At 39.9% G+C, this 19,430-nt stretch overlaps 1 protein-coding gene across 6 annotated transcripts in view; it reads right to left on the reverse strand.

Annotated features, from left to right (window-relative positions):
- rasal2 (RAS protein activator like 2) overlaps positions 1 to 19,430 on the reverse strand; it is an 82,087-nt gene that overhangs the window by 52,572 nt on the left and 10,085 nt on the right. For 2 of the 6 annotated variants that reach the window (XM_057334940.1, XM_057334941.1), the window contains exon 1: positions 15,877 to 16,661. The exons of 2 other annotated variants lie outside the window; for them this stretch is intronic. In XM_057334940.1, coding sequence (XP_057190923.1) covers positions 15,877 to 16,378 — 502 coding nt within the window. In that variant the 5' untranslated portion in view covers positions 16,379 to 16,661. Of the gene's footprint in view, positions 1 to 15,876; positions 16,663 to 19,430 lie in introns of those variants that run through there. 2 more of the 6 variants (XM_057334942.1, XM_057334939.1) reach the window with 2 other exon arrangements.

The following is a 19,430-nucleotide window of genomic DNA, read 5'->3' on the forward strand; positions in this document are numbered from 1 at the left end:
CGGGGCTGGTGGTGATTGTCAGAATTGGTTGGCTTTTAATTGGGTTGATAGTGATAAAACTCATGAGTTAAACAGCACCCTCTTGTTAATCGGCATTAGAAAGGATTTGGTGCTTTTGCATTTCTGTGCTTGGAAAGAGACTCGTCTTTTCCTGTAAGTAGGCCAATCCAATTATAATGTTGTTCAATTTGTATTATCCACTGTAGCTGTGCGCTCGCTGATAATTCATTAGAAGTTGCTCAAGGCCGGACTGAATCCTCCAGGCAGCAGATTCTGGTAATTAAATGTTCTCTTGCCTCAGGCTATTGTAATGCGCGTGTTTTAGCGCTGCCCCCTGATGGATGCGATTTATTATGGGTGGGCATTTCGAATGCAAAACGCGTCAATAAGCCTTCGGCTCATCTGGGATTGCTTGTGTCAAGCCGTTAAGAGAAGTATATCTTGTCTGGCGTGTGAGGTCCACCTGCCATTGAAACAGATACTCATATCCAGAGGGAGATGAATGGAGATATTTACGGAACACGAGAAAGAGTAGATCTGATGATAAACCGTCAAGTTCTGCTGTTTAACATTCAACGGCTGCTCAAGTTTGGTAGCCGTAATGAAATGGGTTCGGAATAAAATAGCACTTCCTCATCGTAAAAGTGCGCATGGTAATTTTCCACCTGTCTGCTCTGATTCGCCATCATCATTTTGAACAAATAGGCCTGAATAAAAGCCGAGAGTAAAAGCAGCGCTGCGCACGGACTTCCACATTCTCGTGTTACGGGCAGGGACTCATGTGACGGCAGGGTTATTTGATATGCTCGGATAGGAACCAGAACCCTCTGCTGCGCCTTCATGTTCTTTTACTCCGTTCTGGAGCATTTACAAAGGTTTTTACTGTAGGTGCACTTAAGGCAAGCACATTTATTTTGGACGGCTCGGTGTAAACAAACATTGTGCCAGAATGGATTTTAACATCTCGCTTTTAACGTTTCGACACAGCCTACTGCTCAGTCCACTGAATGCATATAATACAATGTCTGTCTTTCACAATGCTTCACTTCATTTAACATGTTTGCGAATAACATGACATTGAATGACATCATTCTTAACAAGACCCCCCCCCATAAGCAGAGCAGGCGATTGATTGGCTGGTTGCCATCATGTGTATGATCTCTAGTGTGTGTTCCTTCCTTGATGAAGGTTTGGAAGGTTTAGCTGCTGTTTGGGGATTGATTGGAGTTGCTGCATTGTGTTGAAATATTATTTGTAAATTTCGCACAAAGAAAATAAAAAAACAATATTTTTGTTAAAGTGCAGTGCAGAAATGAAATGGATAGAGAAAATCATCATTATTATTATATTAATAATTTTTATTAATATTATTTTGATTAAATTAACATAAATTCAGTACCACAAATAATACTACAATGTTTTCTTACAAATGTTTTTCTTTTTGTTTTAAAAATCCTTTTTTGTTTTGCTTTGCATGAAGCTGCTGACACCTGAGAAAAGGATTAAAGTAATGTCATATTGCATTGCAAAACATTTTAAAGGTCTAGGGATGCATCGATGTGTAAATTTTGGCCGATAATGATAACCGATCATTCTTTACATTGGAAGCCGATAACCGATATATATTGACCGATATACAGTATCTAGGCTAAAGACAGACAATGCAGTACTGGATTTTAACTGTGAGCAGCATGCACCCGAAGTGGTTCAACCAAAGGAAATTGCTCATTATTTATCAACTTTAATATAACAAAATCAGGCAAATACTGTTAAACATTAAAATGACTATTTAACAGCTGGTACCGATATGGCCGATGATATATTGTGTATCCCTATAATGGTCCTAATTTTTATGCAAAATGTTGGTGGGTGCGTTTTTTGTATTGATTGTGAAATATGACCAGTTCTTGACAGTTGTGAAAGCAATTTTTTATTCCAAAACTACCCAAATGCCGATCCTTATATGAATCTTCTGTATTGGCTGCAATGTAGGTGGTGATAAGAAGCACTGCATGACCATCAGGAATAAAAACGAGAGAAGTGAATGACGTGTTTCGGCTATGTGTTTGTGAATATTCTGACGTTGTGTGCCGTTGGCTCGGGCTGTTGTTAAACAAATGCGACTGATCTTATCACAGATCGCGCTGTATGCTTGGCAACGATGTGGGAATTGACAAAACAGATCGGGGCGGGAATGAAAGGATGAAGAAAAGCAAACTTCATGCTTTTTGCAGCTTTGCAGGCGCTAAGGATATTAGACAAGCCCTGTTTGATTTCTTGATAGAGTATGGTTAAACGGGGTCGGGCACTGCAGGCTCCTCTAAGTCTGATAGACCCGCTGTGGGAAGCGCCACTGGTCTATCACGCTAATGCGCTCCTACAATACCACGACTCAAAAAGCTGTACAGTTATTGCACAAAAAATAGCAAAGTTTCAGATGTTATCACTCAGTCAGAGATAAGCTCGATTGATGTGGTGCCTTTGCATAAATAATAAAAGGACTTTGAAGGAAGTCTGGATGTACTGGCCGTGCATGTTTGTCATTCACGAGTCACGACGTCCGTGCCATTAAATGCCTATTCATGTACTACTTGTTCAAACTGTATGAGGCATTGTATCTTGCATGTGCACATCTGTGAAACGCATCTTTCCAGCGTTGTGATTTTGCAGGGAGCGTCTCATCTATTTTATAAAAGACATTCAGTCGTGTGACTCCACCTTGTCTGTTAGCATCTTATCAGGGCTGTGCAGTGAGCAGGTTTTGTAAACGGCTCGGTAGGATGGAGAGCGAGGAGGATCGTTCGGCACGGCAGGTGAAGCAGAGCTGACATCAGTTTGCATCAGTGACATCAGGATCGTCCGGCACGGCAGGTGAAGCAGAGCTGACATCAGTTTGCATCAGTGACATCAGGATCGTCCGGCACGGCAGGTGAAGCAGAGCTGACATCAGTTTCCCATGACACCGATCGGCCTACCGGAGATGCATCACAAACAATAGCTCATCGGTTCTGCTTAAAGTTCGCAGCTCTATCAGTTGTCAAGCGTAAAGGCCTGTTCACACCAAAATGATTTATCTTCCTTTGGGGTTTGATGTGGTTGGCAGAAATAGCAAAAAGTCACATGGTTTTATGACTTGATCCATGCATTTAAAGGAAATTGTTGAGAATAGGGATCACCCAAATTTCATCGTTAACACACCCTCGTGTCATTCCAAACCTGTGACTGTCTTTCTTCCGCAGAACATGAAAGAAGATATTTTGAAGAATGTCGATAACCAAACAACATTGAACCCCACTGACATTCATTGTATGGACAAAACCACAGAGACATTTCTCAAAATATCGTCTTTTGTGTTCCACGGAAAACAAAGAGTCATAGATGTGTTTTGAACCACACGGTTTTTGTAGGGCAATTTCATTTCCCGCTCTGCACTTCTTTGGAAACTGATGTTGTGTACAGGCTGTTTCTGACAACCAATTCTGTGTGGGCTCGGATGAGCAGAGGTGGAGATGGAAAGTTTTTTTTCAGTCTCTCTCTTGCAGGCTTTGCATTGGGGTGAATGCTTGGGGGCGGCAGGATTTCCCCTATTTCAGAGCCAAGACGTGAACCTTTGTGTGAGGGTTTAAAAATACACCCTGCTCTATTTGTGGGGGTCTGTCCTTGCCCGTTGCCACGGAAAGATCGTTTTGCAAATCCTTGCTTTCTTCTGCCAGGCATTAATTTATTACACGAATACTTTTATCATCATTATTACAATTTCGTTTTCATTAAAGGGGTCATATGACATGGCTAAAACGAATATTATTGTTTGTTTTAGATGTATTGCAATGTGTATACATGATTTAAGGTTAAAAAACGCTGTATTTTCCACATACAGAGCATGTTTGTATCTCCTCTTTGCCCCGCCTCTCTGAAACACGCAGATTTTTAACAAAGCTCATGGCTCTGAAAAGCGAGGTGTGCTATGATTGGCCAGTTAACCAGTGCGTAGTGATTGGTCAAATACTGCAAGCGTGTGACGGAAATGTAACGCCTCTTACCATATTTGGAACATCAGGTTTCAAAGCAATTGTACTGACGGCCACCTTACTTGCGTATACATTTGGGCGGTCTTAGTCAAATCATACCACGAACTGACGTAGATTTGTGGGGGTGTGGCTACACAAGCCGTTTCAGGCAGGTCTGGGTGAGCATTCGCTTTTACATAGATTGCATCTTTTGTTCCGACACTTTAATATTTTCAATTTTACGTGTCTAATACATGCATGGGCAACTTATAACACACCAAAGACACAGAAAAACACGTATTCGTTCCATATGATCCCTTTAATGCATCTGAAAGACTATAGTGCAGATTAACCGCTAGCAACTTGTATGTTCTTTCTCACCTTTGCCTTTTGATCTCTTTGATATTTTGTTGGGCTAATTCTTGCCAGGTGTTATTTTTAGCAGAAGGGCTTATGTACGAGCGTACGTGCCTCTGTCCCCCCGGTATCCTTCTGCATGGCACAGTACAGAGCTAAAATAAACCCAAAAAACAAAGTGGCGCTAAGTGTACCCGGAGGCCTTGCGTCCTCGCTTCCTGCGGTCAGTGTGGACAATGTGTAGGGTGATCTTGGCTCAAAAGAGCCGTGAGACAATAATAGTTTGCATATCTTGTCTTTGCAATGTCAGACCAGCCAATGTTATCAGTGGCGCATAAACGCTCCATTCCGGAGATCGCAGTGGCCTGCACGTGGAACGCTGTTTGACTTGTGGAATAATTACTGTGGAACACTGAAAGGAAATGTGAACTTTACGCGGTGTTCCGTCAGATCGCAGGAGTTAGATAGCGCTGTTTATCTCAATCTGACTCTGGCAGCAGCGCTGGTGTTTAATGATTGCTTTCATGCGCTGCCTCCATGCACCCAGCGTGTTTGATGGCTGTAAGCGTGTGTTAATTGCTGCTGTCCAGCCTGGACTCTCACGGGGTGTCAAAATTCCCAACCAGGCAGGAAATCACTTCAGCGACTTTAGCATGTAGAATAATAATTGTAGCTCAGTCCGTGTTCTGCAGATGTAGAGTGAACGAAATTACTTTGTTTTTGTCTTTCGCTCACCTGCGTTAAATGCACTCAGGAGTAAAGGACGGCTGACTATAGAAATTACTTTTTTGGGTGACCTGTATGATTTGGAGAGATCATGTGCAGTTTACAAGCAGACAGTTGTGCGCTCTTCACATGACAGCTACCCAATAGTTATAATCTAGCACATCACATTTTTTTCACCAAGGAAATGAGTAGAACTCGCTGTGTTGATATTTGCCCGCTGGGATTGATTTTCATGTACCTTTTTTTTATGAACGCAACTTTTTTTGTTTAACCATATAAAACACTATATCCCAATTATTCAATTTCATATCATTCAAAACATGAAGGCCTATATGACTCTATCTTCAGTGGAATACAAAAGAAGATGATATGAGAAATGTCTCAGTGGTTTTATGTTCATACAATGGAAGTCAACTGGGACCCAGTATTGTTTGGTTAACAACATTCTCCAAAATATCTAAAACTGTTAAGTTGAATATAACTACATAATTAAACAAGTTTTCTTGTAATTGATTGATTTATTGGTCTGTCTAAAATGCACAGTTGTGTTGAATTGATGTGGTCATGCTATTGGTCACTTGAATAAAATGATTCCTTTTTTGTCGTTAATCTGAAAAGTGAAACCTCCATATTTGGTCTGTTTTCTGAGATTTTCCCCATCTATTGCATAACAGATTTCAGGGAAATCCCTTAAAATTGCTTGTTGGTTTTCAGCAAAATTTCTGTTTTCCTCGTAAGCAGTTGTCACTTGATATATATAATCTTTTCATCACTACCCAGAATTAACCGGAATAACACATTCTGTTGGACAGATTCTTTGAACTCAGGGTTTTTTTGGCCTGCTTTTTTTGGCTTGCTGTTGTGTACATGTTATTGGTGTGATCAACCACAAGTTGGGGCCTAGGATGGGCAGCAAGTGAGCTGATTGGATCGTAAGTCAACGTGTCTACGCACATGTATATTTTTGACACCTATTTCCTCCCAGAAAGCCTAGCTGCAACCCAGAATGCAGGAAGTGGTGGTGGCTCACGCCGCAGCCAGTGGACATCTTGCTGCGTGCTGAGAAAAACGAGACACATTTGCTCAGCATGTTCCACCAAGGAGATCTCGGCAACTGCGTTATTTTTCCAAGCCGGGCATCAAATTTGCAGTATTATGCTTAAATAACTTGGTTAGCTCTAGCGTAGCTTGTCGAAACAAGACTTGAGATGCAATTGTGAAATTCCCCTTCCTCCTTTCCTCCGTTTACAACGGAAGGCCACAATGGCAGAGCGGACGAGATCAAACTGGAGCCCTTCTCGCTTTTCAACTAGCAGGGAGAGTTCGCATCGCTGGCGTCTCCTCAGCAGACCCTGGTTGAAGCACCGATCCAATTCGGCCCCCGAGGAACCCTTGGACGCACAAGACAGAAGGATCCTGTTTGGACAGGAGTTGCGAACCCAGAGCATGACATGGTCCAGAACCAGCCGAACAGCTCCAACCAATCCTCCTATCTCCAGGGTCCACAGTCTCCCTGATCCTAAAAGTGTGACAAACTGCGGCGTCCTAATGGAGCATTCTAGTGTTCATCGCGACTGGTTATCTCGCAGCTCAATCCCTTGTCAGAGATCTGCCTCCGTATCAGGGACCGAAATCCGAACGGAAACTCCACCACTCGGGCGGGAGCAGAGTTCCTTCACGTTCACAGGGATTCTGCTGTCCTTGTCAAGACGAATTAGCAGAATTATAAACGCCCCTCCTGAAGCTGGGGAAACTACAGATGACGGTAGGAGGTTTGATTAATATTTTATGGCAAAACAAGACGGAAAGCGCTCTATAATTTAGACTAGCATTTGAAAAGCAGATGTTGAAAAGCAGATTTATTTATTTGATAGGCTAAGTGCCACACAAGTGTTCTTGTGAAGATTTTGTTGATGTTTTATCTGAAAGACGACTTGAATCTTGAGCAACGTAAGAGAGGACACTCTCCCTGTTGATTTGTTTAAAATTTGCTTGAGTCAGTGCATGGACTGACTGTCATTTATGTTGCTACTAGAGATCTATTTGACTCCAGAGTGATTTAGCTGCGAGACGGCTCTTGGTTTTAATCCAGTAATGTTGAGTCACAAACCAGCAGTGATTAGCAAAAGTTTAGCTTGCTTGATTTCTTCTTGAGGATTTCGGGTTTGATCACAGCTAACATGAACATGAACTTTTCGTATTTTCACGGTGTAGATGATTCTCAGTTAAAAGCATTAACCTGAAAATTGTTGGACCAACGCATAGCTTCAAACACCATCTTTAAACCATTAATATCGATAACCTTTCTCTTTATGAACTCTTGCTGTGCCTTGTTGCTGTTTGTGAGAAAGGTCACATGTATCGAACTCAAATCCGATCTCTTGTAAATTCAGCTTACTTCTGGGGTATGTTTACATGTTTTGTGGTTTTGAAAATGTTACAAATGTGCAATAACGTTGTTAAAACGTTCACACAGATTTGTGAAATCATCTAACACACTGAATTACGCATGCCAGGCCAGTAGTTGGCGATGTTTCTCTTTGTAGAGAAACACTACGTGCCTGTGTACATACGCATATCCCAGGCTTTGTTGCCGTTGTCATGACAAATCGAGTCTCCTCTCGAAATTGGTCCCCTTTAGGACCCTGCGTGATTCTGTTGCCTAAAAGAACTTCTGATGGGTACTCTTTTTAGCGCCTGATTGCAATTCTTACAAACTTACATTATGATTTATGTCGCTAGTACTTTGTTAAAATGACCATTGTTGTCTTTCACTTAATGCTTCATATAATAGTACATAAATGAGGCTATGGGTAGTGAAATCAAACAAATCTCGTTCTTACTGTTTTAGTTATTTACTGTAATAAAACCATGCTAATTTTGTTGATGTTTTTTGTTTGTTAAGCAGATGTTGACCCAGAAATACTGGCGTGTATGTTACATCAAGCTTATATGCTCATATGTTTTTCGTCAACTTAAATTTTAACATGTCATTTTAATGCTTTTATTTTACCCAGCGTATTTAGCTCGCTAGAAGCTAACGCAGCTTCAGTTAGTCATACAACAACGTATCGACATAACTTTGTGATCAGGCATTACAACTACCTGCTTAATTGGGTCCTAAGCGTACACGATTCACACGGGGACCAAATTTTTCATGACACCGTACATGGATTTGTATTTAAATAATATGTCTCCCATGGTCATGGTCAAAAATGGACATCTAATAAAAAAATATTGGTTTTTAGTTGTTTAAAATGCATTTTAATTGTGTCATTTTAAATTATTAGTCATCTTGAGGGCCCCTTGGAAGTCAGCTGGCGCCCCTGTTGAGAACCACTGCTATAGACTGAACATGTAATACACATGCATGACATCACTACTGACCAGTGAAATGGCAAACATTGATACATGAATCTCAATATCTTAGTTAACACATTTCCCTCTTTTAGTTCTGCTTCCTGCTTTCCAACTACGGTGAAAATTTCACATTGCTGCAACTTTCGCATCACTATTAACATAAATGCTAATTTCCTAGGCTAGCATGAAAGGTCTAATGCTAAATTTTGGATACATCTTTAAGAATCAGAAGAATCAGAAGAGCTTTATTGCCAAGTGTGCTTGCACACACAAGGAATTTTCTTTGGTGTTGGAAGCTTCTAGTACAGACATTCAACACAATGACAATACAATATAATACGATTTACAGTCTAAAAGATTCTAAATTGTGCATATATAAAATAAAGACTATTTTACAGAAAATGGGGGATAATAACATATAAGAGACATTGTACAGGGTAGTATATAGTAGAATAAACATATTAACAGATTGTATGTACACTTGTGCAAATGGATAATTTAGTAAGTAGAGGTAGTGTTATATACATGTATACATAAGATGTAGATATAATAAGGCACTATAGTGCACACTATAGGAGTAGTGGAAGTGGAATATTGCTCTTAAGGAGCAGTTATCTGTTTAGGAGGGAGATTGCCTGGGGGAAGAAGCTGCTTCTGTGTCTGGACCACATTAAGACCACATTTACGCAATGATTAACAGAAAGGTTTTTCCTTTGTGCATTAAAAAGAGCATCAAAACGATCTGCATTTTTCACAGAGTTCAATTTTGCCGTTTACGCAGAGCCGATAAAGGAGTTGTGTTTCAAAATGTACACAGTTTTCAAAAGTTTGCATTTTCGGTCCGCCAAAACGCCATTGTCGTTTTGGCCCCATAACGGCCAAAACGTAGAAAGTTTTTTATTTGAAAACGGCCTCGTGTAAACGGCTTATAAATTCAACCTTTGTCTCTGATAAAGTGAATTATCTCTGGTGGTTTAAAATCATTCTATCTAGCTTTAAAGCTTGAATGCCGGTCATCGGTTGGCTTGGAGTTTATGTCAACAAACTTGCGGCGATTTGACCCCCACCTAAGTGCAACCATTCCAAGTTTTCCTACATTTCTAAGGGAGCTTATTCACCTCCTTTTGTATGCAAATACATGCTCCTGCCATAACACAAAGATTGTGGGCTTGCCACTTCTTAGCCTTATTACCCTTTGAAAGGATGGGGCAGAGGTGGTCTGCAGGAGTCATGAGAAAGCATTTCCACTCCAGGAATCTTCTCATCAAGAGCAGAAGTGAGTTTTAAAGAGAGACCGAGAGAGGCAGAGCTAAGCACAGTGCCTTCAATAAAGCCGATTCTTGTGTTAAAGAGCAATGCTATTAGGGTCTTTTTGGCACATTGGTAAGCAGACGTTCCTCATTTAGATGTGCTAGTCATGGGCTGGTAGCTGACAGAAGCGCAGTGGGTGGGGAACGCAGATAAACCTGCGGCTGAAAATGAGACGCTGCTGAATTTGCAATCCCTGTGAGCTCGCAAACTGAGGTCATCTGAAAATGTTTGACACGTTTGACATATTGTTCATCTTTTGGGTGAACTGTATCTTCGCCCTCATTATTTTAGAAAAGACACCTAAATCCATTGGGTTTCAGACTTTTAGAAGGTGTTAGAACGCACACACAGGAGGAGGCATGTATGTTCCTGTTGGTAGCAGGGGGGTGGAGGTTCGCTGGAGAGAAATGCAAATGTTCCAGGCATGTTGACGGCAACCTATTTAAATAAGTAACAATGTCTCTCAGTGGTGGAGTGTTGGGCTGGTGAGGTGAACAAAAGGGTGTGCTTAGCTCCAGTGCCCGTCCCGTCTGTAACACAGTGAAGGACAAGAATACCACCACTGCGAGTTAATGACAGATGTCGGGCTGTGACAAGTGTGACATTCTTATGTGACAATAACATTTGATGAGTGGTCGGGATGTAACGATATCAAAATCTCACTGTACAGTAATACCTCGGTATAAAGTCCGGTACGATAATTATTGCAATATTTAAAACAACAAATGATGACTTGGAAACTTGCCATAAGCATCCTTTTTTCTTTATAGTATAATATGGGTCTAATAACCCTTTTAAAATAAAATAATTACACCAAATGCCAAAGGTAACATCTATTATTTTTTCTAACATTCTCTATGTTAGGCCCGGAAGCCCTATCGTTTCATACAGTCATGTGACCACGATAATATCGAGACAATTTTGCTATTATCATAACACGATATTGATAATATTGTTACATCCTTAATTAGTAGTAAAATAAGTAATCGTGACACATCCTAAGTGTGCACATATTTAAGAAGCTAAATTGATCTTCAGCGCTGATATAAAAAATATTGTTTTTATAGAAATCAGATTTGAATAACATTTTGGTTAGGATAAGGTTAAGTGTAAGGTCACTTTTTCTTGATTTATATTTTTGTTTGTACATTTTATAATGGAAGTAAATTCACCAAACTGTGAAATAACGCAAATATAGCTTTCGGGAATGTTGTGAATGCGAGTAATGAAAATCTCAAATAGATCAAAACTTCTTCAGTGTGGTCACCGTTTGTTCAGTTATTATAGTGTTATATAATATTTTAAATTGGCTTTTATTTTTAGATTGACAGTTTTTGTTCATTTTAGTTATATTTTTAGCAATTTTGATGCTTTTGTCATCTTATTATTTATTTGTTTCTATATAAGATTAATTTATTTCATTTAAGTTTTTATTATTATTATTTTAGTACCTTATTTCAGTTTATCTTTGAGGCAACATTTCGGTTTTGAATGTTTCAGTTTGAACGGTAATGTACATGTCAGCTGAGAAAGATCTGCTACATATCAAATTAAATTCCAGTTCAATTGCAAAATAACACAAGTGGGTCCAGCAAAAATGTAGTCAAGTAGAGAGTAAAAGTTGCTAATATCTTTAATACTCAGTACAACTACAAAGTAGCCAAAAAGATACTTAAGTACAGTAACTAATTACATTTACTCCAATACTTTACACCACTGTTCAAAACCGAAATGTTGCCTCAAAGATAAACTGAAATAAGGTACTAAAATAATAATAATAAAAACTTAAATGAAATAAATTAATCTTATATAGAAACAAATAAATAATAAGATGACAAAAGCATCAAAATTGCTAAAAATATAACTAAAATGAACAAAAACTGACAATCTAAAAATAAAAGCCAATTTAAAATATTATATAACACTAATAACTGAACAAACGGTGACCACACTGAAGAAGTTTTGATCTATTTGAGATTTTCATTACTCGCATTCACAACATTCCCGAAAGCTATATTTGCGTTATTTCACAGTTTGGTGAATTTACTTCCATTATAAAATGTACAAACAAAAATATAAATCAAGAAAAAGTGACCTTACACTTAACCTTATCCTAACCAAAATGTTATTCAAATCTGATTTCTATAAAAACAATATTTTTTATATCAGCGCTGAAGATCAATTTAGCTTCTTAAATATGTGCACACTTAGGATGTGTCACGATTACTTATTTTACTACTAATTAAGGATGTAACAATATTATCAATATCGTGTTATGATAATAGCAAAATTGTCTCGATATTATCGTGGTCACATGACTGTATGAAACGATAGGGCTTCCGGGCCTAACATAGAGAATGTTAGAAAAAATAATAGATGTTACCTTTGGCATTTGGTGTAATTATTTTATTTTAAAAGGGTTATTAGACCCATATTATACTATAAAGAAAAAAGGATGCTTATGGCAAGTTTCCAAGTCATCATTTGTTGTTTTAAATATTGCAATAATTATCGTACCGGACTTTATACCGAGGTATTACTGTACAGTGAGATTTTGATATCGTTACATCCCGACCACTCATCAAATGTTATTGTCACATAAGAATGTCACACTTGTCACAGCCCGACATCTGTCATTAACTCGCAGTGGTGGTATTCTTGTCCTTCACTGTGTTACAGACGGGACGGGCACTGGAGCTAAGCACACCCTTTTGTTCACCTCACCAGCCCAACACTCCACCACTGAGAGACATTGTTACTTATTTAAATAGGTTGCCGTCAACATGCCTGGAACATTTGCATTTCTCTCCAGCGAACCTCCACCCCCCTGCTACCAACAGGAACATACATGCCTCCTCCTGTGTGTGCGTTCTAACACCTTCTAAAAGTCTGAAACCCAATGGATTTAGGTGTCTTTTCTAAAATAATGAGGGCGAAGATACAGTTCACCCAAAAGATGAACAATATGTCAAACGTGTCAAACATTTTCAGATGACCTCAGTTTGCGAGCTCACAGGGATTGCAAATTCAGCAGCGTCTCATTTTCAGCCGCAGGTTTATCTGCGTTCCCCACCCACTGCGCTTCTGTCAGCTACCAGCCCATGACTAGCACATCTAAATGAGGAACGTCTGCTTACCAATGTGCCAAAAAGACCCTAATAGCATTGCTCTTTAACACAAGAATCGGCTTTATTGAAGGCACTGTGCTTAGCTCTGCCTCTCTCGGTCTCTCTTTAAAACTCACTTCTGCTCTTGATGAGAAGATTCCTGGAGTGGAAATGCTTTCTCATGACTCCTGCAGACCACCTCTGCCCCATCCTTTCAAAGGGTAATAAGGCTAAGAAGTGGCAAGCCCACAATCTTTGTGTTATGGCAGGAGCATGTATTTGCATACAAAAGGAGGTGAATAAGCTCCCTTAGAAATGTAGGAAAACTTGGAATGGTTGCACTTAGGTGGGGGTCAAATCGCCGCAAGTTTGTTGACATAAACTCCAAGCCAACCGATGACCGGCATTCAAGCTTTAAAGCTAGATAGAATGATTTTAAACCACCAGAGATAATTCACTTTATCAGAGACAAAGGTTGAATTTATAAGCCGTTTACACGAGGCCGTTTTCAAATAAAAAACTTTCTACGTTTTGGCCGTTATGGGGCCAAAACGACAATGGCGTTTTGGCGGACCGAAAATGCAAACTTTTGAAAACTGTGTACATTTTGAAACACAACTCCTTTATCGGCTCTGCGTAAACGGCAAAATTGAACTCTGTGAAAAATGCAGATCGTTTTGATGCTCTTTTTAATGCACAAAGGAAAAACCTTTCTGTTAATCATTGCGTAAATGTGGTCTTAATGTGGTCCAGACACAGAAGCAGCTTCTTCCCCCAGGCAATCTCCCTCCTAAACAGATAACTGCTCCTTAAGAGCAATATTCCACTTCCACTACTCCTATAGTGTGCACTATAGTGCCTTATTATATCTACATCTTATGTATACATGTATATAACACTACCTCTACTTACTAAATTATCCATTTGCACAAGTGTACATACAATCTGTTAATATGTTTATTCTACTATATACTACCCTGTACAATGTCTCTTATATGTTATTATCCCCCATTTTCTGTAAAATAGTCTTTATTTTATATATGCACAATTTAGAATCTTTTAGACTGTAAATCGTATTATATTGTATTGTCATTGTGTTGAATGTCTGTACTAGAAGCTTCCAACACCAAAGAAAATTCCTTGTGTGTGCAAGCACACTTGGCAATAAAGCTCTTCTGATTCTTCTGATTCTTAAAGATGTATCCAAAATTTAGCATTAGACCTTTCATGCTAGCCTAGGAAATTAGCATTTATGTTAATAGTGATGCGAAAGTTGCAGCAATGTGAAATTTTCACCGTAGTTGGAAAGCAGGAAGCAGAACTAAAAGAGGGAAATGTGTTAACTAAGATATTGAGATTCATGTATCAATGTTTGCCATTTCACTGGTCAGTAGTGATGTCATGCATGTGTATTACATGTTCAGTCTATAGCAGTGGTTCTCAACAGGGGCGCCAGCTGACTTCCAAGGGGCCCTCAAGATGACTAATAATTTAAAATGACACAATTAAAATGCATTTTAAACAACTAAAAACCAATATTTTTTTATTAGATGTCCATTTTTGACCATGACCATGGGAGACATATTATTTAAATACAAATCCATGTACGGTGTCATGAAAAATTTGGTCCCCGTGTGAATCGTGTACGCTTAGGACCCAATTAAGCAGGTAGTTGTAATGCCTGATCACAAAGTTATGTCGATACGTTGTTGTATGACTAACTGAAGCTGCGTTAGCTTCTAGCGAGCTAAATACGCTGGGTAAAATAAAAGCATTAAAATGACATGTTAAAATTTAAGTTGACGAAAAACATATGAGCATATAAGCTTGATGTAACATACACGCCAGTATTTCTGGGTCAACATCTGCTTAACAAACAAAAAACATCAACAAAATTAGCATGGTTTTATTACAGTAAATAACTAAAACAGTAAGAACGAGATTTGTTTGATTTCACTACCCATAGCCTCATTTATGTACTATTATATGAAGCATTAAGTGAAAGACAACAATGGTCATTTTAACAAAGTACTAGCGACATAAATCATAATGTAAGTTTGTAAGAATTGCAATCAGGCGCTAAAAAGAGTACCCATCAGAAGTTCTTTTAGGCAACAGAATCACGCAGGGTCCTAAAGGGGACCAATTTCGAGAGGAGACTCGATTTGTCATGACAACGGCAACAAAGCCTGGGATATGCGTATGTACACAGGCACGTAGTGTTTCTCTACAAAGAGAAACATCGCCAACTACTGGCCTGGCATGCGTAATTCAGTGTGTTAGATGATTTCACAAATCTGTGTGAACGTTTTAACAACGTTATTGCACATTTGTAACATTTTCAAAACCACAAAACATGTAAACATACCCCAGAAGTAAGCTGAATTTACAAGAGATCGGATTTGAGTTCGATACATGTGACCTTTCTCACAAACAGCAACAAGGCACAGCAAGAGTTCATAAAGAGAAAGGTTATCGATATTAATGGTTTAAAGATGGTGTTTGAAGCTATGCGTTGGTCCAACAATTTTCAGGTTAATGCTTTTAACTGAGAATCATCTACACCGTGAAAATACGAAAAGTTCATGTTCATGTTAGCTGTGATCAAACCCGAAATCCTCAAGAAGAAATCAAGCAAGCTAAACTTTTGCTAATCACTGCTGGTTTGTGACTCAACATTACTGGATTAAAACCAAGAGCCGTCTCGCAGCTAAATCACTCTGGAGTCAAATAGATCTCTAGTAGCAACATAAATGACAGTCAGTCCATGCACTGACTCAAGCAAATTTTAAACAAATCAACAGGGAGAGTGTCCTCTCTTACGTTGCTCAAGATTCAAGTCGTCTTTCAGATAAAACATCAACAAAATCTTCACAAGAACACTTGTGTGGCACTTAGCCTATCAAATAAATAAATCTGCTTTTCAACATCTGCTTTTCAAATGCTAGTCTAAATTATAGAGCGCTTTCCGTCTTGTTTTGCCATAAAATATTAATCAAACCTCCTACCGTCATCTGTAGTTTCCCCAGCTTCAGGAGGGGCGTTTATAATTCTGCTAATTCGTCTTGACAAGGACAGCAGAATCCCTGTGAACGTGAAGGAACTCTGCTCCCGCCCGAGTGGTGGAGTTTCCGTTCGGATTTCGGTCCCTGATACGGAGGCAGATCTCTGACAAGGGATTGAGCTGCGAGATAACCAGTCGCGATGAACACTAGAATGCTCCATTAGGACGCCGCAGTTTGTCACACTTTTAGGATCAGGGAGACTGTGGACCCTGGAGATAGGAGGATTGGTTGGAGCTGTTCGGCTGGTTCTGGACCATGTCATGCTCTGGGTTCGCAACTCCTGTCCAAACAGGATCCTTCTGTCTTGTGCGTCCAAGGGTTCCTCGGGGGCCGAATTGGATCGGTGCTTCAACCAGGGTCTGCTGAGGAGACGCCAGCGATGCGAACTCTCCCTGCTAGTTGAAAAGCGAGAAGGGCTCCAGTTTGATCTCGTCCGCTCTGCCATTGTGGCCTTCCGTTGTAAACGGAGGAAAGGAGGAAGGGGAATTTCACAATTGCATCTCAAGTCTTGTTTCGACAAGCTACGCTAGAGCTAACCAAGTTATTTAAGCATAATACTGCAAATTTGATGCCCGGCTTGGAAAAATAACGCAGTTGCCGAGATCTCCTTGGTGGAACATGCTGAGCAAATGTGTCTCGTTTTTCTCAGCACGCAGCAAGATGTCCACTGGCTGCGGCGTGAGCCACCACCACTTCCTGCATTCTGGGTTGCAGCTAGGCTTTCTGGGAGGAAATAGGTGTCAAAAATATACATGTGCGTAGACACGTTGACTTACGATCCAATCAGCTCACTTGCTGCCCATCCTAGGCCCCAACTTGTGGTTGATCACACCAATAACATGTACACAACAGCAAGCCAAAAAAAGCAGGCCAAAAAAACCCTGAGTTCAAAGAATCTGTCCAACAGAATGTGTTATTCCGGTTAATTCTGGGTAGTGATGAAAAGATTATATATATCAAGTGACAACTGCTTACGAGGAAAACAGAAATTTTGCTGAAAACCAACAAGCAATTTTAAGGGATTTCCCTGAAATCTGTTATGCAATAGATGGGGAAAATCTCAGAAAACAGACCAAATATGGAGGTTTCACTTTTCAGATTAACGACAAAAAAGGAATCATTTTATTCAAGTGACCAATAGCATGACCACATCAATTCAACACAACTGTGCATTTTAGACAGACCAATAAATCAATCAATTACAAGAAAACTTGTTTAATTATGTAGTTATATTCAACTTAACAGTTTTAGATATTTTGGAGAATGTTGTTAACCAAACAATACTGGGTCCCAGTTGACTTCCATTGTATGAACATAAAACCACTGAGACATTTCTCATATCATCTTCTTTTGTATTCCACTGAAGATAGAGTCATATAGGCCTTCATGTTTTGAATGATATGAAATTGAATAATTGGGATATAGTGTTTTATATGGTTAAACAAAAAAAGTTGCGTTCATAAAAAAAAGGTACATGAAAATCAATCCCAGCGGGCAAATATCAACACAGCGAGTTCTACTCATTTCCTTGGTGAAAAAAATGTGATGTGCTAGATTATAACTATTGGGTAGCTGTCATGTGAAGAGCGCACAACTGTCTGCTTGTAAACTGCACATGATCTCTCCAAATCATACAGGTCACCCAAAAAAGTAATTTCTATAGTCAGCCGTCCTTTACTCCTGAGTGCATTTAACGCAGGTGAGCGAAAGACAAAAACAAAGTAATTTCGTTCACTCTACATCTGCAGAACACGGACTGAGCTACAATTATTATTCTACATGCTAAAGTCGCTGAAGTGATTTCCTGCCTGGTTGGGAATTTTGACACCCCGTGAGAGTCCAGGCTGGACAGCAGCAATTAACACACGCTTACAGCCATCAAACACGCTGGGTGCATGGAGGCAGCGCATGAAAGCAATCATTAAACACCAGCGCTGCTGCCAGAGTCAGATTGAGATAAACAGCGCTATCTAACTCCTGCGATCTGACGGAACACCGCGTAAAGTTCACATTTCCTTTCAGTGTTCCACAGTAATTATTCCACAAGTCAAACAGCGTTCCACGTGCAGGCCACTGCGATCTCCGGAATGGAGCGTTTATGCGCCACTGATAACATTGGCTGGTCTGACATTGCAAAGACAAGATATGCAAACTATTATTGTCTCACGGCTCTTTTGAGCCAAGATCACCCTACACATTGTCCACACTGACCGCAGGAAGCGAGGACGCAAGGCCTCCGGGTACACTTAGCGCCACTTTGTTTTTTGGGTTTATTTTAGCTCTGTACTGTGCCATGCAGAAGGATACCGGGGGGACAGAGGCACGTACGCTCGTACATAAGCCCTTCTGCTAAAAATAACACCTGGCAAGAATTAGCCCAACAAAATATCAAAGAGATCAAAAGGCAAAGGTGAGAAAGAACATACAAGTTGCTAGCGGTTAATCTGCACTATAGTCTTTCAGATGCATTAAAGGGATCATATGGAACGAATACGTGTTTTTCTGTGTCTTTGGTGTGTTATAAGTTGCCCATGCATGTATTAGACACGTAAAATTGAAAATATTAAAGTGTCGGAACAAAAGATGCAATCTATGTAAAAGCGAATGCTCACCCAGACCTGCCTGAAACGGCTTGTGTAGCCACACCCCCACAAATCTACGTCAGTTCGTGGTATGATTTGACTAAGACCGCCCAAATGTATACGCAAGTAAGGTGGCCGTCAGTACAATTGCTTTGAAACCTGATGTTCCAAATATGGTAAGAGGCGTTACATTTCCGTCACACGCTTGCAGTATTAGACCAATCACTACGCACTGGTTAACTGGCCAATCATAGCACACCTCGCTTTTCAGAGCCATGAGCTTTGTTAAAAATCTGCGTGTTTCAGAGAGGCGGGGCAAAGAGGAGATACAAACATGCTCTGTATGTGGAAAATACAGCGTTTTTAAACCTTAAATCATGTATACACATTGCACTACATCTAAAACAAACAATAATATTCGTTTTAGCCATGTCATATGACCCCTTTAATGAAAACGAAATTGTAATAATGATGATAAAAGTATTCGTGTAATAAATTAATGCCTGGCAGAAGAAAGCAAGGATTTGCAAAACGATCTTTCCGTGGCAACGGGCAAGGACAGACCCCCACAAATAGAGCAGGGTGTATTTTTAAACCCTCACACAAAGGTTCACGTCTTGGCTCTGAAATAGGGGAAATCCTGCCGCCCCCAAGCATTCACCCCAATGCAAAGCCTGCAAGAGAGAGACTGAAAAAAAACTTTCCATCTCCACCTCTGCTCATCCGAGCCCACACAGAATTGGTTGTCAGAAACAGCCTGTACACAACATCAGTTTCCAAAGAAGTGCAGAGCGGGAAATGAAATTGCCCTACAAAAACCGTGTGGTTCAAAACACATCTATGACTCTTTGTTTTCCGTGGAACACAAAAGACGATATTTTGAGAAATGTCTCTGTGGTTTTGTCCATACAATGA

This window comes from Triplophysa rosa, linkage group LG5 (genome assembly GCF_024868665.1).
Source record: "Triplophysa rosa linkage group LG5, Trosa_1v2, whole genome shotgun sequence".
NCBI lineage: Eukaryota > Metazoa > Chordata > Actinopteri > Cypriniformes > Nemacheilidae > Triplophysa > Triplophysa rosa.